The sequence below is a fragment of the Balaenoptera physalus genome (genome assembly GCF_965194825.1).
Source record: "Balaenoptera physalus genome assembly, chromosome: 11".
NCBI classification, from domain to species: domain Eukaryota; kingdom Metazoa; phylum Chordata; class Mammalia; order Artiodactyla; family Balaenopteridae; genus Balaenoptera; species Balaenoptera physalus.
This window is the reverse complement of record NC_138896.1, coordinates 21771777-21797908: the sequence shown is the minus strand read 5'-3', so window position 1 is coordinate 21797908 and position 26132 is coordinate 21771777. Positions and strand designations below refer to the sequence as shown.

The window sequence follows — 26132 nt, the reverse complement described above, 5'->3', positions numbered from 1 at the left end:
ACGAAACAGTCGGGAATTGCCCTGCCCCTTTCCACTCCAACTTCTCTGTCACATTCACCCTCCTGCCGGAGGAGGGACTATAGACGTTTGGAGGGAAGTTAAATTGGAGAGATTTAACATTTGGATTTGGTGAGCAATATTTTTGTGGCTTCTAGTTACTTCTGTGTGGGGTGAAGTTCTTATTCGGCATCTAGCAGTGCAATTTCTGGAAGGTAGCACGCAGAGGCAGCCGCGAACAACAGGAGCCTTGGTGTGCAGAGGCTTCCAAAAGCTCTATTCCGAGACCAACTCCGAAAACAAAAAATCCTGTTTTCAGACACAGGAACTCTTGTCCCCTGTCAAAATGGATCCAAACGTTATCCAATCGGAAATGGAATTCTGAAAATCTGGCTCCCTTGCAGGCAAAGAAAAACCTCTTGAGATTTTTGACAGGTTCTTCTCAAGCGAGGGTTTCCTCAAGGCTTTGCCCCGCCGCCCCCTCCTCGGTTCCCCCTGCAGATCCTCCTGTGAGCCCAGACAAGCTTCTGAAGAAGTGGGTTCAGAGACTGAATATTTGGCGGATTGGAAACGAGCAGGCCTGGGGGCGCTGCTGGAACCCTGTGGTTCTCAAGGGGACCGAAAAGAGGCCGAGTAAAGGGAGCAGTGAGCTGAGCTAGGGGGGAGGAAGAAAAAGACGGGGGAAAGAAGGAAAGAAAAGAAGCCATTCTTGTGTTTGAAAACCCAGTTGTGATAACGGAGTTGAATATCGACGAGGGAACATCCGTTTATAAGCAGAGTGGACCAGCTGAAGCGTGTTGGACAGGAAACACAGAGATCGATGCATCGGAACCAACCTTGGCTGCAAGTTTTTTAGCAACTCCATCGTTAAGCTGTATTCAAACAATTGAACTAAATCTACTTCTAGATCTTACATATTTCACCTTTCCTAGGGTATTTACCTTTCAAAAGTCACCTCTCAGAGGATCAGCCTGCCATAGAAGTGTGGCACGTAAGTCCCACGTTCTCACCTTTCGTGGAAAAATCTCGCCCTTCTGCTTGATAAATTAAGAAATTTCTGATAAATTAGGACTCATTTGGCTGTGGCACAGTGCCCCGGGGTGTAAATATGCTCTCCTCTCGGATTCCCATCACGGGAACAATGGGAAGAACTGAATCCTTAAGTAGACGTAGTCTTGTACACGATTTCACGGAGGAGGGAGGAGGACAAATTCCACATTTATTTCCATTATGTCCTCCATTAAAGGGTCTTTAAATTATTATCTGTTTATTATGCTTTGATTAATTATGTGCAAGTAGATGCAGATATAGCACAATCCACAAGAAGTATTTTTAATACAGATTTGGGTTCAAAAGAAAAACAACAGACTTCAATGTTTATTCCTGTATTTGGTACAGAGAAGCATGGTAGGAAAATCAAGAAGATACTAAATATATAAAGATGTTGTATTGGAATAAAATTCTATGAGAGACACGGGATGGCAATAACGAATTCAAGGAAATAAAAGATCAAAGGAAAATCTTTCACAGAAGTTTAACAAGGGCTTTCTCTTCTCTCTCTTTCTCAAGAGATGTTGGTATGTATTAAACTACTATAGTTTTAAGATTCCTTTGATATAAGTTACTCTATCCTTCAGAAAAATTGAACCTTATGTAGAAAAATGTTACATGTCCACTGAAAAAAATGTGAGGGGGAATATCGAATTTATCAAAATTCTGTTGGGGGTTAAGAATGCCCCCAAAGCAATTGAACTGTACAAAGGAGGCCGAATAAACACATGCATTCAGAGCCTGGGTAGCTCAGTCGGTAGAGCATCAGACTTTTAATCTGAGGGTCCAGGGTTCAAGTCCCTGTCCAGGCGCTATGGGCCTGTCTTTCCATGGGCCAATGGTACTTAAGATTTTCTCCCAAAAAAATGTGGGTTAAACTTTGATGACTTTTACCTACCTACAGTGAGAAAACGCCAAGAAGTCAGTTACCTTCAGCCTTAGCTATTGGTTGAGATTTGATATTCTGTTCCAAACAAAAGATTATTTTAGCAGTTTTTAATAATAGAGACTTCCTGAGGAACACAGTACAAAGCCCTTACAGCCCATGAAATATAAGAAAGCTATCCCTCTAGACTAGGGTGTTTTATTTATATAGGAAGACAAATGAGTTAGGATAACTAGAATGATTCTGAAAAAACGGAATAAAGTGGAAGAAAACATTCTTATTATTTCAAGACTTATTATACAGCCACAGTAATAAAGAGTGTACATTTTTGGCAGAGGGATAGATATATGTCGATGAAAGAGTATAGAGAATCCAGAAAGCACCACATGCAAGTACATCTAAATTATTTTTTACAGAAGTGCAGAAGCAATTCAGTAGAGGAAGAAAAGTCTTTTCACAAGATTGGGGTGGAGCAATCCATAGGCAAAAGAAGCCAGACTCAACCTAAACCTCACACTTTATTTAAAAAGTAACTGAAAATGGTTCATAGATTTAAAATAAAATATAAAACTCTAAAACTTTTAGAAAAAATATGAGAAAATTTGGGGGACCTGGGGCTTGGTGGAGAGTTCCTAGACATAACACGAAATACACAATCCATAAAAGACAAATTTGACTAACTGGATTTCATCAAAATTAAAAACTTTTGCTCTGCAAAGGACTCTGTGAAGAAAATAAAAAAAGCAAGGCTACAGACTGGGAGAAAATATTTGCAAATCACATATCTGGCTAAGATGTATCTAGAATATACAAAGACCTCTCAAAACTCCACATTAAAACAACACTCAATCCAATTAGAAAATGGGCAAGAAACATGAAAAGACATTTCACCAAAGAGGATACACAAATGGGAAATAAGCCCGTGAAAAGATGTTCAATATCACTAGTCATTTAGGAAATATATATTAAGACCATGGTGAGATATCACAACACACCTATTGTAAGAGATAAAATAACAAATGGTAACAACTGCCAAAGGTTGGTAAGAATACAGAGAAACTGGATCTGTTATACATTGCTCATAGGAATGTAGAATGGTGTAGCCACTCAGAAAAGTAGTTTGTCAGTTTCTTAAAGAACTAAACACACACTTACCATACAACTCAGCAATTCCACTCCTAGGCATTTATCCCAGAACAAAGAAAACTTATATCCACACAAAACCCTGTGCATTATTATTTATAGGAGCTTTATTTGTAATAGTTCAAACCTGAAAACAACGAAAATGTTCCTTAATAGGTGAATAGGTTAAACAAGCTGTGGTCCATCTATACTATGGATTACTACTCAAAAGTAAAAAAAATGAACTATTGATACATGCCACCTTGATACATTATCTTTGCAACTTCATGTGAATTTATAACTGTAAGTATGATTACTTCATGTGAATTTATAATTATTTATGATTATTTCATTGAAATAATATATTTATTATATAATATAAACACTTCCTCTTCCTCATGAACTTGGCCGTGTGACTTGGTTTGACTAATGAAATGTCCGTGGAAATGTCCAGTCTGACATATCAGAGAAGTTAAGAACCATTATGTGGGGAATTAGGTAGAAGAGCCCTTGGTAATCAAATCACTTGGTTCATAGATAGGTGAGTTCTGTATGGTGCTGTGAGCTTTAAATGAACTGCTGTGACACAATCTCCCACTCAGAAGTAACCCTGCAAGATAGTGGTGAAAAGAAATCCTCCCAGTGGTTAGAGCTTTAGATGGTTCATTTGATGTTCCTCTTTACATGGAGAGAGAAGTGGCCTAAGATAAAGCTGTATATGGAATCCTAGGCAAAAGGGAATGGTTGGCTGGAAGATCAGGAATCTGAAAAGAGTAAGCTTTGAAGATTAGAGACCAGAGGTGTGGAGAAATGCATGTGGATTGACTTGTGGGAATTGTCACAATGTTGAGGATCTTTTATCATTTATTAATACCTACCAGATAAAATCTACTTCAGAACAGCCACTGAACAATTAGCTGGACAGATCCACTCATCCAGTAGATGTCATCACCCTCAGACATCAACAACAGGAATTTCTTATTTTAAAATATTATTAAAAGATTGAAGGAAGGTTTTTTACCCTCTTTGTTTTTTTCTTCTCGGTGTGGGGCTGAAGTGTGGTGAGTCATGTCTCCAAGTATCTCAAATGATCCCAAATACTTTAAGGTTGAAATTTCCAGTATACAAACATCTAACTGATTGTAGAGAGCCATAAACCACAGCTAGCAAGAGTAAATGTTGAATGAATGGGGTAACACTGCAACCAGTGTACTGTGACAACACAGCAAAGGAAGGTGAGAATTATTCATCCTAGCAGAAATGTTAGGGGAATTTAATAGACAAATCGTTTGAAGTAGTCACGGAAAATGGAGGGCAGACCGCATTTGTCCAAAACCTTTGGATCCATTGATCCCAACATTTGAACAAAAGCTTGAAGGAGGCCAGGGAGTAAATCTTATAGATATCTGAGGTAAGAATTCTCTACACAGAGGGAACAGCATCAGAACAATATGTTGGACATGGTAAAATAGAGGAATAAAAGCAAAATATTCTCTAAGAGGTGAGGGCAGTTACCTACTTAGTCACACAGGCAAGAATCCTTCAACAGAAGAGGAGAAAAAGAATCCACATCACAACTGTGAAATAGAGGTGGAAAAAAAAAAAAAAAAAAACCCTAATCAGAGGGGACTGTTTAGAATAAGTGTGATTTCCCTTCACTAACTGCAGGAATAATCACAGATAGGGGCATGTGGAGTGTAGTCTCTGGGAGAGTTAACACTGTGTCCTGTTTGATACCAAAAAAATGCTGGTGGCATTAGAACCATTTCCTTAATTCTTTGACCACTGTGTAACGGTCACTGTCTTTCACATCTTCCTTATCTGACTCTAAAAGGAAGAGACATTTCGAATAGCATTATATAAGTGACAGTGTTTTTGAAATCACTCAGAGGTGAATGGGTGTAAAATCAATGTAAAAAAAAGGTCATGAATGGTATTTTAATAAATGAAATAGAAGATATAGGAATAGAAATAGGAAACATCAGAATAAACCCATGCAGTAAAATACTGTTTGGTAGAGTTTGGCCTCTCTGACTCTCCAAATATCTATCATCTATCTATAGCTATATCGATATTGGTATAGATTATTGATAGATTCAGATAGTTATCTTTCTCATTTATATATATAAATCTCTCTCTCTCATATGTATAAATGTATATATATATATATATATATATATATATATATACATACATACATACATTTGTTTGCATATTATATTGAGTTGTGACTTAAAATGTATTTCGACACTGAGTTGCAGTCAGAAAAGTTTTGAAAAAAGACTTTCTTGAGAGGGTACAATTTGAAGATGGCAGCATCTCCCTGAGATGACAAAGATCTCGGGGTGGGGGGTCGGGGTAAGAGCCCCAAAGGAATAATGGAGTTTCGCTTTCCTTGGCTGGGGTAGCTGCATAGCTGGGCTCAGGTAGGGCAGTGCGCGTGGCTGCAGACCCGAGGAGGGTACTCTGCTGGTGCGAGCTGCTAAGCTCGCCACTCCACCATCGCTCCTTAAGTTTTATTGTGGACGGGGACATGGAGTACAAGGAGAAAAAGCAAACAAACAAAAACACACTAGCATACAAGCCTCGGCCTAGCCATGTGACTGAAGGAACACTCTACGCTCACTCTCCAAAAGCTTCCAGTGCTAAAGAGAAAAGATTTACAAGCTTCCAGACCGGCCCCTTCTAGCGTCATCGCAGAGGCAGCTGCAAATGAGAGCTGTGTCCAGGAACTTCCCAAAGGCTCTGCTCTGTAATATAAGCCTCGAGAAAAGGAAGGTCCTATCTTTTAAAAAATTTGTTTAGTCCAAACGGCCCCAAACGAGATACAATCGGAATTGTGACCCCCGTGTAATAATTTGAGAAACTAATTGGGTTAACTCTATTTCAGGCACACCGTCCTGAAAATCTTGCGCCCTTGCGAGCAAACAAAATGCCTCTCTTTTACTCAAAGTGTTATCTAAGATCTTTCGACAGGTAACAGAGGAGATGGTTAACACGTTTCCTTTCCGGCGGCAGCAGAGTTGGCTCCACGACTTCCGCTCTTCTCCCCGAGAAGGGTCCACCCAGAGTTTTGCTCCGCGGGCTCTTGCTCCGCTCCGAGAGGCTAGCGGCTCCAGGGAGTGGGGAGGGGTGCTGGCGAGGGGGTTCAATGACGAGCTTGGGCACTCTTGGGCAGGCTGGAAAATTGCAGACCCGAAGGTGATGACCCGAGGTCATCTGGTTGCGGAAGAGCTGATCTCTTACGTGCCTCGAGAGAGAGGGGCGACGAAAACCATCAGAAAGAAAGGAAATCGAAAAAAATGTTCAGCGCAGAAACGGTGACATAATCATCGAAGGGAAGAACAGTGGCAGTCCTCCAAGGTGAAGCAGAGTGGCGCAGCGGAAGCGTGCTGGGCCCATAACCCAGAGGTCGATGGATCGAAACCATCCTCTGCTACAGAGCTTTTCCGTCCCTGGCTCAACTTTACTCCAACTGGGCTACAAGCACGCACAAAAACCGAATCAATTTCTACCTCTTCCATGTTCAACCAGTTGACATCCACGAGTTTGAGAATCCGCTAGTTTGGCTTCTTGCTTCCCACCTTACTTTGAAATCCCACCATTCTCTCACTAGGCAGTTCCAAAACTCTTCTACCTATCTGAAGGGACACACTGCCCCGAATTGTAAAATTCCTTCCATCCCTGGTGTCCAGTAGAGGAGCAATGGAAATATTCCTTCAGTGGAGGTGGTCTTATATCAATATATTGTACGCGACCTCTTGGAGAAAGAGGTGACACATTCCATATTTACTTCTGTTACAACTTCCAGTAAAGGGCCTTTCAAATTTATTATCTAATTACGATGTTCTGATTGATTGCATTCTATCAGTAAATGCAAATATAAATGAAACCAAAAGAATTAATTATAACAGATTTGTGGTTCCGTCACATATCAAAATTTCAGATTTCAGTGTCTATACCTCTATTTGGTGCAGACTAGTATCGTAGAACGATCGAATAAAGACTTTAAGCGTAAACATACCTTATATTGGCGTAAAATTCTGTGGAAATAACAAATTCAAGGAGAAAGAGATCGGTGAAGTGGGAGATGTCTGGACCCATTTTTGGACAGTGTGGGTTTTGAATGGAACTCGTTCTCCGAGTTCCTTAACTTAACGACCTTAAAATGACCTTTCTTGAAAGAATCGTATTCAATCCGTGCCATTTTTATCGTTATTGGAAGGAATGGTATTAGAAACCTTAAAACGTTATTCGTTTTTGAATTTCTCAGAATGTTAGTGCCCTAGTTCACTCTGGCTTAGCCTGAATATTCAGCCGCAGATTAAATCTCCCACTTCTTTGCTCCCCTCCTGGCGCTCCGACCCCACTGGGCTAGCTGAGGATCGCCATTGGAGAGGGTGGCCGGGGCGGGGGGGGCGGGGGGGTTGCTGAGCGAGGGACAAAGCCGGGTGCCTGCGGAGGCGCTCAGGTTCTCGGTCGGCAGAGAAGAAATCCCTTTGGCCCCCTCCGGAGCCTCGAGACCCCGCCACGGTGCCACCGTACCTGCATACTCAAAGTGCGAACAATCGGAGGGCGACACACATTCAGCCTCGGGGAGGCGACCCTGGATGGTGGCTGCGTCCGGAGCTTGTCATCCCGGAGGCAAATGACTGACACCTACTGGCTGCAGAAAGGAAAGGGCAAAGGAAAGGAAGAAGGGCGGGAATCCCCAAGCAGCAAACCCGGCCTCCGTTATTCCCCGCTGCTGGCGCCACGAACGCCGTCTGGGCTGCCCAGGTCCACGCGCCCGGGTCTCCGGTCCCGCGCTCCCGCCAGCGCCCCGCCCCCCGCCCCCAACCTCCACCGACTCACGCTGAGGGGCTCGGACTGCCCTCCCTACTCCGACTCCGGGGGACGAGCGGGCGGGCGGGCGGACGGAGCGGTGCCGGGGCCGGGAGCCGGAGTCTGGAGACCCGGCGCCTGCTCGACTCTAGCTCTGGGACTCCGGCCGCGCGCTTCCTCTCCAATCCCTCTCCTCGTGCCGCGCGCTGCAACCCGGAGAGGAGAGAAAAGAGGCCAGAGCGGCCAGCTGAAGCCTCAAACTAGCAGAGCAGGCTACGGGGGCTGCCGAGGTCCCGCGTGTCCTCTGTTTCCACCGGCCGCTCACTTTCGGATGCAGGACCTGGAGGGTGAGGAGCGCCCCGAGACCCTTTCACTCTCCTCGCGCAGGGATCCCAACCGTCACCGGAACACTTCGACTGCGGCTGAGTCAGCAGGCGTCAGAAACCTCGGGAGCCCAAACCCGAAGTCAGAGTCACCGACTCCGCCTCACTGCTCCACATGGGCACTTACGAGGGCAAGCTGGGACTCTCGCCGTCATCCCCAGCAGAGGGGCGCACAGACTTGTCGGAGAGGCCCTTGAACCGCCGGCCAGCTCAGCCCCTTCATCAGGTCCCCCGGGTTCAGCACGTCCATCGTGCCCACCCTGCCGCTCGGCACAGACCTGCGAGGAGGCCGCCGAACGGGGATCCTACCAGTCCCAACGCGTGGGTGGTCAACGAGGCTTGGAGGCGCTTTCCCATGAACAGGTCCCGGAGCTCCATCGTGGGGCCTCTTCCCTCAGACGGGTGGGAAAGTTACTTCAAGCGGAGTATCTGGTCTCTTCGGCACCCCAGGGCAATCTGGAGCCCGGTGACCATCAAACTCGCTCCTCGTGAGCGGACAGCGCCCCCCTCCACTGCCCCAGCAGAGGAAACGAACTCTGCAGGGGTCTCACCTTCTGAGAAGCCCCCAGACCCATGTGCGAAGGAGACAGTGCTGAGGGCCCTCAGAGAGTGCAAGAAGGGGAAAGTGAGGTGGGAAGAACGACTGTTCCATGAGAGCTTGGACAGTAGGAGAAGGATTCCAGAGACCAGACCATCTGCGTTTAAGCCTCTGACGAAAAATGGAGTCCTCACTTCTTTTGTGCCCAGGCCTGGGCCTCTGCAGAGAAGCCTCGACTGCTGGGGCTCGGATCACAGCTTGAATAACAGGCCCAGCTGCTCCTCCATGGACTCCTTGGCCAGCACACACACAGGTGGCCCCCTTAGCTCCCAAGGAAATGCTATTACAAGCTCTTACAGCTCTTCTAGAGATTTCTCTGAGCCTTGGAAGAGAAGTATTACCAGTACATCACTCCAGATACCAGAGTGGCCAATAACAAGGAAAGAACATGGCCATCCGTCTCACTCTCCAGTCCCACCGGTATCCGATGAGTCCCGAGAAACATCTGGCAGCTCTGGGTAGCAAAATCAGATTCCCCTGCTTCTATCAAGCCCTGGCAGCCTGCTGTCCCTGACTCCACCTCCTCAGCTTGCTTATGCAGTTCCTGAAGACCTGGCCTTAGGGAAGAAAGCTGGACTCCAACGGAGCAACAAAGCCAGAGAGGATACGACTGAGGTCACCACAGACTCTGTCCCTGACACTTGGTCTGCTCTTCAGCCTTCCCTGTCCCAGGGCGCTGATCCTCCGCTGGAAAGCTTACATAAAATGCAGAAGTCTCCAAGTCCACTGGCCTTCCCACAACCTACCGGAGAGGCAATCAGTGTGGCCCACTCGCCTCTGAAGACAGCGGGCCTGCTGGCCCCACGTGGGTGCTCACAGTCAGAGCCCCTTTCAGGCACCTCTTCAGACTCAAAACCCACAACTGCTTTCATCCTTCTGACCCTTGTTTTCCCACATCACCAGTCACTGACACCACGTGGCCACCTTCAACGTCTCAGGCTGCCATACCCTGAGACTCACCTGCCATTATCCCTGCAGCACCCACTATGCAAAGCACTTTGTTTGGATTGATGAGCAGCCCAGGCCCCCATCTTCCTGCATCTGCACCTCCTGTTGCAACTTCTGCTGAACGCTTGTCAAAACCCATTTTGGGGCTCCCAGCCAATAGTGAGATAGGAGGCTCCTCATATTCCAGAATTTCAAGCACAGCTGCAGCATCTTACAGCATCTTACACCTCCGGGTATCTCAACTCCCACCTTCAAGGCTATCTTTGGCAGCCTAAGACCACTTAAAACTATGCCCGTGAGAGCTCCTTTCTCTTTCAAGCAGACCCCTCCTCCACCTACTCCTGCTTCTACCCGTCTCTTCCATGGCCTGGTCAAGGCTACCTCTGTAGTCGTGTCCACCACCCCAGCCAGCACATCCAAAGGCTCTTTTAAGCCACCTTTGGATTTTGGTGGAGTGAATGTTACCAGTACCATGGGCAACACTTGCTCCATCCCTTCCACTTGCCCCCCTTTCCCTCTCGGGGCTGCCTGTGCCTTCAGGGCCAGCTTCTCCCCAGCTGCAGGCTTCACTTTCCCACTATGCCAGCGTCCAACCGTTCCTACTGTGCACACAGTCACCATCTTTAGCCAGGTTCTTCCCAGTGCTGTCCAGATATCCCCTACCAGGAGCGCTGCCAATTGTAGCGCTGTGGGTAGCCCTCTGGCAACTTCAGCCCTAGTAACCACCAACCAGCCTACATTGTCATCCAGGATCTCCAGTTCGACCGCAGCATTCACAATTCCCTTGGAGTCAAGCTCAAGGCCACCTTTCCCACTATCCCTGGGAGCCACTCCCCAACCTGCATTTGGGGCTGCATATGTGCAGAAGCAAGAAACCCCCCAACCAGCCCTTGGCCCAAGCTTCAATAGCTCTTTCATGTTTGGAAGCTCACCAGTGGCCTCCTCAATCCCAACACCGACTCCAGCCCAGCCATCCTTCAGCGGTACCACGCAGTCAGCCTTTGGGGGCTTGGCACCATCAGCCTCCACCTTTCACATCCCGGCCAGCTTCTGGCCGGCCTTTGGCAGCACTCCGGTCAAGCTAATACGAACGGTTTGGGAGTTGTCACCCCAACCCACCGGAGTGGGGCTTGTGGCTCAGTGTTTGGCAGTACAGCCCCACGACCTTTTGACTTTGGGGGATTAGTGACCCCTATAGACTGTGAGGAGACTGGGATGGGCGTCACTGCCCCAGACATGAGCTCCAACCCTGGAGCATTCAGCACTGGAGCAGAGCCAAGTGGGACCACTAGCAGCATCACACCCTTGGGAACAGGCTGCGGCCCAAACAACCAGGGCCGGACCAGCCAGGGCACACATTTTGCCTTGGGGAAGGCCAGCATTTCTGCAAGAAAAACTATGTTTGGGGACCCCTCCATGACCCGCTCTGCTCAGAGCACCCCTGTCACTGGATCAGTTAAGGCAGGCGGCAGCCCTGGCTTTGGGGTGCCCTCTCCACCGCCCCAGGGCTCTGTTGGGAGAAGATCTTTCAGACTGTCAGCCCCTTCATTTTCCATTGGTGCAAAATCAAAATCCCCAAAGAATAGGGAGCAAGGGCATTCCCGAAGGCCTCATGCCCACAAGAAATAACTTGTGTTCCTTGCCATTCGTACTCTGATTTGGACCTCAGCATAGTGAAGTGCCTCAGTCACTTCTAATTTTCTACAGCAAAAATACCCCAGATCTAAGGTGAGAGCTTTACACACTCACCTTGTGGTCCTAACCTACATTCTAGAGGAAAATGAAGGACTAAAGTATCTAGTGGTGATAGCAGAATGAAAATGAGTGGAACCATAGCTTTGGAAGTGAACGGAGACTTGCCTTCCCCTCCCTACCCACTCCTTTCTGTGTCAAGGGTGAGCTCAGTCAGGACACTGCCTCCTGCTTTTTTCTCTGGGAACAAACGTGCCAGGGAGGCAAAAAGTACAACCCATATTCTCTTGCATCTTCGGGAAGAGGAATAGATTCTCTCTAAATCTTAGCCTGCTTTTATTTGGCTCAAAGAAGTGGTTCCTTTATCTGGTCCCCTAGGGAGGCCAAGTCCTCATTTCTTGCCATTTTGCTCCTCAGTTGGTTCTTGGGGAAGATTTTTTTTAATTTAATTTATTTATTTTGGAGAAGCTTTTAATGCAATTTGACCTTGAAGCCAACTTTTCCTTGAGGATCAATGGTTTACCCATGAGAGCATCCGTGGGAGGGCCAGGGGAGGAAAAAAGAGAGTGGTGCAACCTTGCTTCTTTTCCTTACACCATAGGTCATAATTCCTCCATAATTACGAGTGAGAAATGCTCAATTAAGGAACCAAAGCTTCTACTTTTCTTTTAATGTGTACCTTATAAAATCACCCTCTACCTCACATCTCTCCCAGATAGGGTGGCTAGGGCAGGAAAACTCTTGGGCCTGAGAACAAAGGGAGAAAGGGAGGAAGAGCAGATACCTAAGCTGACCTCTGTACTGTAACCAATGGGAGGTCTTTGAGTAGCTACGATATATTCCTTAGCACATGTCATCCTGATGGAAAAAAAGAAAAGGCAAGAATGACTCCCTGAATACATCTGTCTCCTGTTTTATGGATACATTGGAAGAGACCTCCTTGGAAAAATAAGCAATCTTAAGTTGGTTGATAAAATAAAAACAAATTGTTGAAATGAGTTTATGATACAGGAATTGCTATAAAACTCATATCTATTCAGAGGCAGAAAGATGTTAAGAAACTTGCCCAAGGTCAACCGGTTAGAAAAGGTTCGATTTGGGATTTCAACCCTATTGGCTCCGAAGTCTGTGTTCGCTTCTCCCTCACTACAGCAAATCACCAAAGTCAGACCTCTAACCCAGGTATATACGACTCTAAATGTCCATGCTGTTTCTACTTTGAAAGGCATTCCACAACCCAAGATTGCCATCTTACAGAGGGGGGCAAGAGGAAAAGTATTAGACAATTTCTACAGCTCTTTACATGATAATTTAACATTTATACGGTGATGTCTATGTACCTTGTATCGTGCTTTGCACCAGACATTCAGAGGTGAAGGAAAACTTCTGCTTTGGAGATTACAATTTAGTGGGGAGACTGGTAAGTAAGCCAGTGATTCCATAACAAGCGACAGGTACTAAGGGAATGGAAGCAGGGCAGAAGGTCCTTTCTTATCTAAGTCTTGAAACTTGAATTCTGTTTTACGGTGTGTGTTCTCCAGTTCTAGCAACTGGAGAAGGGTATTTCAGGCCAAAGACAAAACACGTGCAAAGGAGGGTCTGGAAGACAGAACGCATCTATCTGGATAACTTTCAAGGAGTCAGACATGGTTTGGGAGAAGAAGGGGCAGATTATGGATATGCTTATAAACCATATCGTGCAGTGTGCACAGGATTCCAAATGCAATGGAGAGTCATGGAAAGATTTTAAGTAGGAAAGAGACAAGCTTGGGTTTAGATTGCTCTGGCTGTCATGTGAGGGAGGAGTCAAATGGGGACAGGCTGGAGGCTTGGAAATGTGTGGGAGACTGCGGAGACACCAACAAAGATGAAAGATACAATACATTCCAGCTAGGTAATTAATTACCTGGTTAACAGGGATTGTTAACCAGGTAGTTAAGAGTGGGCGTGGGGAGGCAGTAGAGAGAGGAGGGATTAAGAAGCAGGACTTGGTGACAGATTGCACCGTGTGGGCAGAGGAGATGGGCAGAATAAGGGTAAGGGGGAGTTGGAGAAGACCGACCCTTAGCCATCTGACTTGGAGGATGGAAAATGTAATTTTGGCAGAATACATGGAATTTTGTATAGACTGAGCGTGAAATGACCAAGGAATATGAAGGAAATATTTGTCACATTCAATCATTCATTCACTCAAAAAATACTGGGCGTCTGATGCTGGTTACTAGGCACTCTTCTAATATTTGGGATGTTCTCAGTGACAGATAAAATTCCTGTTCTTGTGGAGTTTATGTTCTAGTAGGGGGTGTGATTAAAAAATAAACAATAAACATAATAGGAAATGACTACCATGTGAAAGAGATTGTAACCGGCATGGCAAAAATATAGAGCAGGGTAGGTGGATTAAGATGGCGCTACAGTTTCATCTGAGCTCTTATGAGAGGTTGACATCTGAGCAAAGACTTGAATTCACTGACAGACTTAGCCATGCCAGAGTATGAGGGAAGAGGATTCCAGGCAAAGAGAAAACCTGGTGGAAGTCCCCAAGAGTGAGATGTGGAACAAGTAGAGGCTTTGGGACAAATAGATGACATGACTTGACTCATTTTTAGGATTGTTCTGGCTGCTGGCTGAGATGGGACGGTAGAGGAGTGAAAGCGGGGAGACTGGGAGGAGGGTTCTGCAGGAATCCAGGTGGGATTCAATGGTGGCCCAGCCGAGGACGCTTACAATGCAAGTGGTGAGAAGTGGTCAGATTTATATATAGATTTAATCGATTTGCTCTTAAAGGGGTTGTGAGGTGTGAGATGAAGAGAGGAATCCGGGATAAAGCAAAGGTTTTTGGTTAGAGCAAATGAATGTATGGAGTGTCTGGTGAGGGCTAGGGAAAGATTGGAGCATTGTCAATGTACCTTAGAATATCGAAACCTTCGGAAAAGGTGAGATCCCTTACGGGGAGGGTATAGAATATGAAAAACAGGGCTAAATTCGTCGTCTTAGAACGGCAGGAAGTTAATGAACTTTTCAAGTGCAGTTGGTACAAGTAGCTAAACTCTTCAAAGAAAAGAAAATTGCTTCATCTCATACAATTAACAGAAATGAATTCCAGATGGATTAAGGACTCTGATAGTATGAAATAAAATTATTTTAAAAATAATTTATTTTTATAAATTATTTTAAATAGGTAGGAGGAAGGAAGGCTCACTCGGGGACTTTGAATCTGATCTTTAGGGGGGGCTCAGAGTCGTCAGTTAGAGGGAGGCCTCCAAGAAGCAGAGTTCAATCAGGCCAAATGTTTTTTTTTCTCTCTTTTTCTTTTTCCTAACTCCGAGATGGGGGAGAGTGAAATAGGAAGAATGTGGAGATTTAAAAAATTAACGTTACTTTTCGGTTGTTTCGGTTCTTTGTGTTCCCTCTCCTTCTCCTCCCTCCCCGCCTCCCCCCGCCCCACCCCTCCGGCCCCCCAGCCCCCCGGCACCCCGCCCCGAGAATTTGAAGAAACCATTTTGTTTCCTTTTCATTGACTTGCTTACAGAGGAGCGTACTAGCGGTTAGCTCAGTTGGTTAGAGCCTGCTGCTAATAACGCCAAGGTCGTGGGTTCGGTCCCCGTACCGGGCAATTTGTGCCACAAGGCTTTCCTCTTAGATTTCAACGCAGATGAGAGTTCTTCCAGTCTCAGGTCCACTGCGATGTCGCAATTAACGTCAGGGTGAGAAACAAACCTCGCGCGGAGAACTTAAAAAAATTTAGACGTTGATTTCCCGCAAGGTTGAAGTCCTCGTTTGAATCCCATCTACAGGGCGAAAGGATAGTAGTGAGTGACCAGCAAGGGAAATAGAGCTGCTTTGGGCATATTATTTTTCCTCTGGGTAACTGATTCTTGCAAAGAAACTGACCCTATTGGATTATTTTCGTCCAAAAATAAACTGGGAAACCATCCACACTTTCTACACTTCCACACTTGGGTCTTAACTAGTTCAGCGAAAGATGAAACACGATTTTTTTATATGATGTGTGAAAAAAAAATTTATTAATATCAACACAGTAGGAAAGAAAGAGCTTTGCCAATTGTCTCTTTATAACAGGGAAAGCGCTCCCAATGACCAAAGCTGGAACAGTTTGAACAACAGATCGTGTGGTTTTGGATTATCATCCAAAGTATAAAATACATATTCACGAGTCCATACTGATATAAATCAATCAATGAATACAGGAGAAGGGAAACATTTTCCTTACAGAAGAATTCCAACTAATATAAGTAAATACTCCCCCCCCACACACACACCCCCACCCCCCACCCCAGGAGATGAAGCTTAATTCCCTCCCTTCCGGTATATGGGCCATACTTAGTGACTAACTTCTAAATAGTAGAGTAGGAAGTAGGAAAAAAAAATAGGAACTTCACAAGGGAGAAAAATGGCAAACACTACCTTCAAAATGATCAGGGTTGGCATCACCAATGGTAAGCTATGCTCCTATCATGTAACATCTGCTATGGTGCGATGGGACCAGTACTTTATCTCTGTGGTCTCCCACAAAAACCTATAACCCCAAACCAATCATGTAAAAAATATCAGACAAACCCAGATTGGAAAACAGTCAAGTATACTACAGAAATACTTCATCAACACTGAGAAACTGTCACAGACTAGAGGAGGCTGAATGTAGGATCCTGGAAACAAAAGGGACATCAGTGTGAAAACTGATGTGATATAGACAAAGTCAGGAGTTTAGTTATTAGTAAAGTACCCACGTTGGTTTCTTAGTTTTAACAAAGGTACCATGGTAATGGAAGGAGCTAATATTAAGGGAAACTAGGTAATGGGTATAAGGCAATTCTCTGTATTGTCTTTGCAACTTTTCTAAAATTATTCCAAAATAAAAATTTAATTTTAAAAATTACAATAAGGAACATATCTCTTTGCCACCACTGAAATCAGTGTTGAGGCAAACGCCTGGTTGACAGTAGGTGCATGATAAGTAGTTGTTCAAAGCTGAAGGAATGTGATATTGTTGTCTTATTTTGGTGAGGGACATGGCAGAGATATTTATATGGTTATCTGTGCTAGATGATGTATACTTGTCCTGCCAAATACTCTCCTAGAGTCCCATTCACACACTGAAATGCAAACCAGACCAACGAGATTTGTCTTTAGCCTGTAAAAGACATCTGAAATGGAGCCATCTGGTTTATGTTGAACTTGAAGTTTGGTGGGTTTCTCTCACAAAGTTTCAAATCACACCCAAAGTGTTTTCTTTCCTATCTTGGCCCTAAACTATTTCCATTTGGGCCAATAAACATCTGAACCACTTCTCTTTGTTACATCCTGCCCCACAAAACTGGGTTTATCTATCACACCATGGTCCCATTATAAAATCCAAGTTCTTCAGAAAGAACAGAGGCCAGTTCAATGTTCTTTGGTGGGTTCTTCACAGAGCTCAGACTTCTCCCAGGCAATATTCATCACGACTTCTTTTTTGTTCTTAAAGACTTCATAGATTACTTTAATGCTGGGTGGATTTGTGTGTGTGTGTGTGTGTGTGTGTGTGTGTGTGTGTGTGTGTGTGTGTGTGTAAGTTTTAGGCATCTCTGATATGCATAAATGCAGGTGGTTCCTAATTTAACTTAGTCTTCCCATTAATACACATAATACCTGACACTTAAAATACAATAGGAGAGGTATATTGCATTGGGCAGAAAATTTTAAATCATACAGATTTGATTACAACAAAGGAGTTCTTCAAATAGAAATGAGTAGAAAATGTGACCTACCTTTACAGAAGGCAGCTATAGCTGTTGAAATAAACAACAAAAGGAAACAAATTGCCTGCTATTGCAAGAGATACAGGCAGTTTCCTTACACTATTCTCTATCAGCTCAGGAAGCAATGTTGTGTACCTGGCCTAGATATGACACGCTTGTAGAAGTCTTATAGATTGAGGCTAGTCATAACCTACACTATCTGCCAGCACTCCCCAAAGAATTTGAGTAAATGAAAACAAGAAATAAAGATTTTACATTATTTTCTCAAGGTCACAAATACAATGACAGGTTTGGAACAAAGAACCAATGGAGCCTGGCATCACAGTCTGTGCTCTCAAGCATCATTCCATACTGCCTCTCATTCTCAAAGGAGAGGATAACTCTCTGATATTTATGCATTGATTGTTTATTTCAGGAACTAGGACCAGTTAAGAACTTTATGACATTTTTAAGTAAGACATATCTACCTAAGTTTTATATTGTCTATATCTCTGTGTCAAACATCGTTCTTAACGTGTATACATTTGCTGAATTCTTACCTTCTCTTTTCCTTTTGCATGCCTTTACCTGCCACATAGCTCCAATATCAATATTGGAAAGCACAGTTCTCTTTTGTAAGATATTGCTTTTTCACAGTAAGAGTAGCAAAAGGTGTGGTGAAGTCCTTCAAAGTGCTCCAGTTCATGTTATGTTTCAAGACCGATGAGCACCATCATTTCCCAATTGCAGATTTGAAACTGAGAAGTATCTCCTATAACGAAGTTGAAGAAGCTCCTAGAAGTGAAGTGGTTTGGCTACCTATTTCAAGGGTCCAGAGGCTCAGAAAGTTTTTCGTGTCTTGGCACAGCATGTAAACTTCTGTGCATATTTCAGGCGAGAGAAAGTAAAAGAACTTGATAGAAATTCTGAGAAATAGTCCCGAGGCTCTAGCATTAGTCAAAAATTCTTGAGAAATGCATTGGTGAAACGGGAAAGTGACATCTACTTCAAATACTATCAGAATCAGCACTCTGTCATAATTGGCTCTGTGGCTTAGTTGGTGAAAGCGCCTGTCTAGTAAACAGGAGATCCTGGGTTCGAATCCCAGCGGGGCCTTAGAAGGCAATGTTTTAAATATGACAAGTACAAATTGGAAGTAACTGGAGTTGATATGCGTTGAAGTCCTAGGAGGAGAGAGGACAGCATTAGTCCCCTTGCTTACAAAATAAATATAATATCAACAACTCTCCCAAGAGCCTTGAAAGGTGCTAAAAACCCAGAATACTTGCCCTGAAATCGTGAGATGAAGATTAGAATTGCCTAGAGTGATTGCTTCTTGGTCTTTCCTTTACTTTTTAGATCAGGTGTCAGACATTGCCAGTTCGGTTTTGTGTGACCTCTTCAATTATTTTTGCCTCCTAGAACTTTTAACACAACGGAGACGTTCGTTTTTCTTGATTGATTCATTGAATGGTCAACCTCTCCCCTCAGATCCCCCCAGTTTTGCGCCCGATAACTTTTTGGCACATTGAATAGCGCCTTAGAGCCATGCTTCTCAAAATTTTGTGAGCACATGAATGACCTGGTATGGTCCATTACAGTGAGGATTTTAGATGACTACATCTGCAACAGGGCCTGAAAGTCACCATTTCTACAGTCTCCCAGATGAGTGACGTCTACATTACTGTTACGTGGACCATACAGTGTGAGGCAAGGCTACTGAATTAGTGATCTAGCTTCAATGGGTGTGCTTTCAATTTCTGCACTTTCATATGTTTACAGCTATTTTCCACACCCATTACTTAATCTGGAGTTGTTTTCACTCATTTGCCTTTAGTCAAATCTAATCCAAAACAAATAAAAGAACAAGAAAAAAATTCTAATATAAATTAGAGTAGTGTAAACCAAGTAGTGTTATAACCGTTTCCTCTTTTTTTGTTTTTAGTTTATTTTTACTGGAGTGTAGTTGCTTTACAATGTTGTGTCTGTTTCCGCTGTACAGCAAAGTGAATCAGTTATACGTACACATATATCCCCTCTTTTTCAGATTTCCTTCCCACTTAGGTCACCACAAGCATTGAGTAGAGTTCCCTGTGCTATATGGTAGGTTCTCATTAGTTATGTCTTTTATACATAGTCGTGTATATATGTCAATCCCAATCTCCCAATTCATCTCACTCCCCCTTCCCACCTTGGTATCCATAACTTTGCTCCCTACATCTTTGTCTCTATTTCTGCCTTGCAAGTAAGTTCATCTGTACCGGAAAATGAACGACCATTTATCTCTGTGGTTTCATTTGGCAATTTTAAAAGTAATTAACTGATTTCATGCAAACTTATTATAATACTCAGTGCATGTGCCCTTTGCTACCTCAGGCTTGCATACTATTTCAGGACATCTGGTAGGGTCAGGATTGGCCACGTTGGGGGCTACTCATTACTCGCTTAACAATAAACTTCTAATCAAATTATTGGAAAATAATAAATCATCATTTATGCTGCCAACTCGATATCAGGGAAAAAACGGACTCCAATCTTGCTAGCTGGGAAATACTGTCTCTCTTCTCTGTTTCCTGCAGCCTTGTGACCAATCCAAGTGTGAGTTGCTGAGAGCAGGAGTTTTCAGCTTTGCTCTTTGTCAGACGTGCTGATGCAGAGCTGTCCTATCACGAATTTCTCACAGAGAATTCGAGGAAAGACCATGGTTTTGCTGCCGAGCACCTTCCTGATCCTTGAGGTAAAAGCTGGGAAGTGGACAAATACAGTGACGAAGGGCAGGTGAAGTGAGGAGAAAAATAAAGTATAGGCTAGTACGTCAGCTGTTGCACAGATTGACATGGCTCGAAGCACAGGCGTTCCAGGGCAGTGTGAGTGACACTGGATAAGAAGTTGACTGACGACTCCCACCTCAACCTACTCGGCACAAAGTCCGGTCCCATGAATTCCCAAACACTACTCCTTTCGTCACTCCCTCCTGGGGCACAGCCCACCCCGCCCCGCTCAGCAGTCTCCTCCAGACAAGCATGCCCTCTCGGTAGTTTGGGGGTCTTCAGGGCTCTGTGTGTTATGTCCTGGGTCCTACGATGAGCAAGAGAGATGGAAATGAAAGTCACAGGGTACTATCGGGTAGTTCCTTGTAATCACATGCCCTAGGAGCCTGAGGTTACCCTGCCTGATGTTGGGGAAGGAATTTGGACTCTGCTTTTGAGCTACGTTTGGTTATGAGTCGTAGAGTTCCTATATTCTTGTTTTAGCACGTTTTTCAAAAGGAGGGAAAGCAAGGTGAGTGAGTGAAAATATACTAAAAGAGAAATACTCAAAATTATGAGACTTGGGGAGCACCAAAGAAATGCCGTTTTATTGGACTTGTAAAAGGGGCTGTGCGTGCGACGTTTCCGTGGTGTAGTGGTCAGCACGTTCGCCTTACACGCGAAAGGTCCCCGGTTCGAAACCGGGCGGAAACAGCTCTCTGCCTAGGCTTTTGACACCTTACCCACAAGTGCAACTACTTCCTTACTACCTTGCTGCCCTCTTCTAAGGTGCCCGACCTCAAAACAAAGGGCTTCCAACCTATCCTCACAGCAGCAGTGCTCAGACCTACATCTTGTTAAAGTACTTACTGTATTTTCACGTATCTGTAGGTTCCTCAGACTCCAACACCTTTTACAATGTGTGAATTACGAGTATGTCCTTCCAGTCTGTGCCTAGTGTTTTTCTCTCCTAATGGACTTTTGAGGAAAAACGTGTTCAGTTTTGGGGGGGATACAGTGTAGCAATCGTTCTTGTATGCTTAGTCCTTATTATGTCCTGTCTAACATATAGTTGCTCATCTCAAAGGCGTGGAGTATTTTGCTACATTTTCTTCAACAGACCTTACTGTTTTCACTTTCACTGTATAGGCAAATGATTTGAAATGCAAGCAAATGGCCAGGAAGCAGCTGAGGTGTGCTTACCGCAATTAGAATTGAATAAGTGAATGAATGCCATCAGACAAACAAGGATGTAAAACAAACAAACGAAAAACAAAAGGTGATGTTTCCAGATGTCTTCCATCTCTGGCATTTTCTTTTTTCCTTGCCAGAAACATTTTCAGAAACCTTCAGTATAAAATTTGTGTGTGGAGAAGGTGGAAAGGAATGGAGGAGAGGGCGGAGGAAATGAATCAGAAACGTTTCCCGTCCCCAGAAACTACACGGGGATTTCGTGTCCGGCAGAGGCCGTTGCTTAACCTCACTGTCCTTTCCTTTTTCTCCTAGTTCCCGGGGTCCGCGTTCGTACCCCCGTCAATACCCTCAGGGACTCGGTCTGCAGCCCGCCTTGATCCGGGTCTCTCTGCTCAGGTGCTTCCACAACGCGGTCAAGGCCAAGCCGCCCCTTCTCCGGAAGCCCAGGCTGCGCGCCGGGATCCGTAGGCCGACTGGCCTGAGCCACCCAGGCTTGCCTGCGAGGGGTGGCCGCTCGCTGCCACGAGTTGTCCTTTGGGCGCAGAGACCTGTCGCTTGCGTGGGTTCAAAAGGCAGTTGCCTTGTAGGCACAGAACAGTCCCGGCCGGGCTCGGAAAGGGGTGAGGGTGGGTTTACCGGCGTGTGTGTTTAGAGACAAGTCTGTGGGACAGACGTACGCGGAATGGGGCGCGGGGGCCCTCGCAGGCAGGGTACCGAGGCCGGCAGGGGCTCCTCTCGGACGCTGCAGGGGCTCGGCATCCCGCTCAACTCAAGGTGCGTGCCCGGCGGGCGGAGATGGCCCGCGTTGCCACCAGGAAGCCCGCCTCTTCCCGGAGTCAGGACCATGAAGAGCGCACTCTGGATTTGCCGGACTGTGTGAGGGATTTCTCAGAAGAGAGAAAGGACAGGGGGAAATGTCCTGATAGTATATTGAGCTGGTGGTGTGTGTGTTTTAGACACCGATTTTCTTATTTACAAAAACATATGAAGTGCCGCATACGGTATTTCTACTTGATGGTTATGGAAGAAATGTTCACATATTAAGATATGGGGAAGTCATTATGGCTTACATATGATTTAACTAAAACTTAACCCTGACTAGAACAGCCTGTTTTGCGACCTATTAAACATACCTTTTACATCTGCTTTAACCATTAAAAAAAACCAAAAACCATACCATTACATCTGCTTTAACCATTTAACTTTTACCATTACCAGAAGTAAAAATGTCTATTTTAAAGATGGAGATTAAACGCCTCCCTTCCTGGGACGCCAGTGCCAGTAGTACTGCCTCTCTACAGGGACCCTGGCTCTTGTCCCTCGTGGACTAAGGGGAGTCACATGATCTGAATGCCTGGGAGTTTTCTCAAATGTTTGGGGGGATTTTAGCTGGCTTTTGCTTAGATTAGGTCAGACTAGATCTCAGATTCTGTGAACTTTGAGAGGACAAAAGTATGACAGGCAGAAAGCAGTGTTTCTAAAAGAGTTGCCTATGACCTAAACATCTGATGGGTATTTTATTATGTGGCCCTGAAGATTATGGCCTGAAATCCTCTCCATGGCCACTCCTATGTCTTCAGCTTCATTTCGTACCTCACTGCCCCCTCTCTCCCAACCACACTGTCCTACTTGCAAGCAGTTCCTCTTATTTCCCAGGGATGTGTGCACATATTATTCGTTCTACCTCAAATACTTCTCTATACCTAGTGAACATCTCCTCAACCTTGAAACTTGACCTCCACCATTACTCCTTCAGATAAAACTTTCTAAGTAAATCTTCACATTTCTGTTAGCACTGTACACCTCTCTTTCATGGCAAAAGCCAGTTTGGTGAAAGATGGCAAAGCTGGGATGAGAAAGCATTGCATTCTGGATTCCAAGTTTGTGCCGTCAAGAACATTACCATACCGTGTCTCTCTCTCAACATGCAAGATCCTTCTCTCGAGGCAGTTGTACATTTGGAGGCGTCTCTTTTGCCCAATTTGAAAACTAAAATAAACATACAACCAAATTGTCTAAAAAGAGCATGTCTGTCTGTTTGAAATGTATGTGGTATTAAATCAGTTCCTAACTTCCCACATTCTGTGTCAAATTTGATTTCTGGAATGTGTGTACCTTTACTGAATGGACTGAATTCTTGCCTCTTTTTGCCTTTACCGTTGACTTTTGCACGCTTTTATCCGATGCATGGTTCATCACAGAATTTGCCCATGATTCTCCCTCTTAGTGAGGCTTACTCTTTTAACAGTAAGAGGAAAAGATGTGATTCTTACAGCCGAATGCATTTCCAAACCAAATAAATGTGCACTACTTTATAACACTTAATTAAAGAGAATACAGGGCAGTCATTAGTCATCCGCGCACACATCCTCAGGGTCCAATAGAAGTGCATAAGAATATATGACGCGGGTGGAAGCATGGCAGATCAACAGATTGATTGCAAAAATTAGCAAAGAGCACTCGCAGGCGAAAACTTGCTTTCAGGGAATGACATGCTTGCTATCACGTATGGAATGTTCTAAGGGTTACAATTCTTATGATTTTAAATATAGAAATTGAGAACAACGTTGTATTCTGTACATTCACCGCAAATTACATGAATCTGTCGGAGTCAAAGGTTTTGCGGTTATTTCTATCCTCATTCCGGAACCAGCGACTTCGTAGGTCTCATTTAATTAAATAGGCATACTTAAGCGCTTGTTTCGCGTGGGGGCCAGTGGCGCAATGGATAACGCGTCTGACTACGGATCAGAAGGGTCTAGGTTCGACTCCTGGCTGGCTCGGAGCCCTTTTGACACCCAATCGCCTTGCAATCGACACGCCGACCAGTTCTTCAGACTTTCTCGGATCACAATGACGTGCTGGGAAAAGCTCCCTCACCTTGCTTCTTGTTGCCCCGCAGGGCAATCAATCCCGCCTCTTGCGCAACGCGGAAGGACCCTTCAAAGGCGATCACAGGAACGCTCACAATCTAACGTTTTCTGGTTTCAATCTCATACCGCAAATATGGAGAAAGGATCACACAGAGACACCTATACACAGATTCAAATCAAAGAGGCGTTAAGAAAACAGAAGAGGAGGAGGAAGAACAAGAAGAAAGAAAGAAACAATGTGGATCTACGAGTGTCTTCACCAATATTAGCCTCACTGGTTTACCCCTCAACCCCTTCCGAATAGAAAGACAAGAGGCTTTGACTGAGGCAATGGTAAATCCAGAAAGGCCGGGCTTGTGCGGACCGGATATCGGAGCTGGTGCTGACCACCACGCACTCAAGATTCCAGGCCGCAGCTTGCTTCCCAGCACCGCGACTTCCAGAAGAGCGCTGGTTCGACAGTTCCAAAACGAGGGGTTAACGTGAGTGACGTGTTGATGTTTTGTTTTTGTTTTTCTTTTCTTTAAGTAACCTGAGCTTTCTAAGTCTCAGCTAGAGACGTGAAACCACCTTGGGTGGTAAGGAGTAAAAGCGACCGTGGCCAGTACGGGGATCGAACCCGCGACCTTGGCGTTATTAGCACCACGCTCTAACCAACTGAGCTAACCGGCCGCGACACGATAAGACCTTTCGCTTAAAACTTTTAACCACCATTTCCCGCAGTACCTCTTCGGGCAGAGACAAACGTTTACTTTTCACGGTCCTCGGATACCTAGCTGCTCCATGTGTAACCCACCAAAGATCTGCTGTGCCCTCTACGCAGAAAGCCAAACTCGGACAGCAGCCCTTTGTCCAAAAGGAAGCCTTGGGTTGCACGGCGCCAAGCAAGGGACTGCGAGACAAGTCTCACGTCCACTCTGCCTTCGTCTTTGAGATACGGGTGTTTTTAAAGGGGGGGGGGGTTGGGGAACAAAGAAGCTGGCATTGACCACCGACTTCTGACATTTCGGAATCATTGCTTCAGGAGTCAGGATGTTTCCGGTTTACCATTCTCTGGCCAGGTGGTCCACGGCTCGGGGATCTCTTAGCTCAACTTGCCCTGCAGAAACAAACTGACGTTGGACGTTAGCGATGACATCTATAACAGCAATTTTACTACATTAACGATGTTATCAACAACAGCAATTTTAGTCTGACTCTGGTTGATTAGTGCTCAATTGGCACAGAATTGAGGTCAGAGGGGACAAGAAAGGACGGCCTGGCAGACCAGTGGGCATTTCCCCCTCTCCGTCGTCCCTCGGTTTCTGTCGGTCAAACACTGCCCCGGCACAGAATGGGCAGCTGCCAGAGTTCAAGGGCACCGAATCCCGGTTACTTTTCTGCGATCATGTTCTGGCACCTAAGAGATGGTGATCACAGAACTTCCTAAGGTCACATAACCCACATAGGACAAAATCGAGCAATTTTCAGAAATCTACTGTACCCAGACGCTGCCTAAAATGTCTGTCCTGCCTTTGGAAAGGAATTCTTCGCTTAAGGGTAGTATTTGCCTGGTGTGACTCATTGACTTTAGTATTATTGGTTTTAATACAAAAGCGCAGTAATCCCGATCATTTCCTGGAAGAGAGAAGCAATTCAACGTGGCCGAACCTGGGCTAGCCAGAAAGTCTCTTCTCTCTTAGACACACCAGCGGGGGGCTGGGGGGTGGGGGGAATAAGCACAAGCAAGGGAAGCGCAGTTTCCGTAGTGTAGTGGTTATCACGTTCGCCTCACACGCGAAAGGTCCCCGGTTCGAAACCGGGCGGAAACATCTCACCTCTCCGGAGTTTGCTTTTTGAAGCATCCTCCTGAACCTCTCAGGAACCTTCCGAGAAACCAGGCAGGCGGCTGGTTACGAACGGCTCCCGAACGCCAACCAAGTCTCACCCGGAAACCTGGGGGACTCCGCGAGCATCGACAATCGGACCCGTCGGAATACCCTTCAGGCACCATATTCCGTCTTGTATGACAGAGCCTGCACTCACGCCTAGTTCAGGGGCTGACTGCCAGCCATTTACACAGCAGCACATACTT

The 26132-nt window shown here is 45.2% G+C and overlaps 2 protein-coding genes across 2 annotated transcripts in view; one reads left to right on the top strand and one right to left on the bottom strand.

Moving 5' to 3' along the window:
- LOC309638925 (zinc finger and SCAN domain-containing protein 16-like) overlaps positions 1-15231 on the bottom strand; it is a 378126-nt gene extending 362895 nt beyond the window's left edge. Inside the window, exon 1 of the mRNA XM_082415474.1 lies at positions 15221-15231. The gene's annotated coding sequence lies outside the window, so the exon portion shown is untranslated. The remainder of the gene's footprint in view (positions 1-15220) is intronic.
- On the top strand, positions 7916-14907 carry LOC309637879 (POM121-like protein 2). The gene is given in 6 exon segments (XM_082413107.1): positions 7916-9319; positions 9323-9737; positions 9740-9810; positions 9814-10027; positions 10030-10881; positions 10884-14907. Coding segments are annotated over 6 exon segments (3048 nt in total). The 5' UTR covers positions 7916-8377; the 3' UTR covers positions 11438-14907.
- Positions 15232-26132: the final 10901 nt, after the last annotated feature.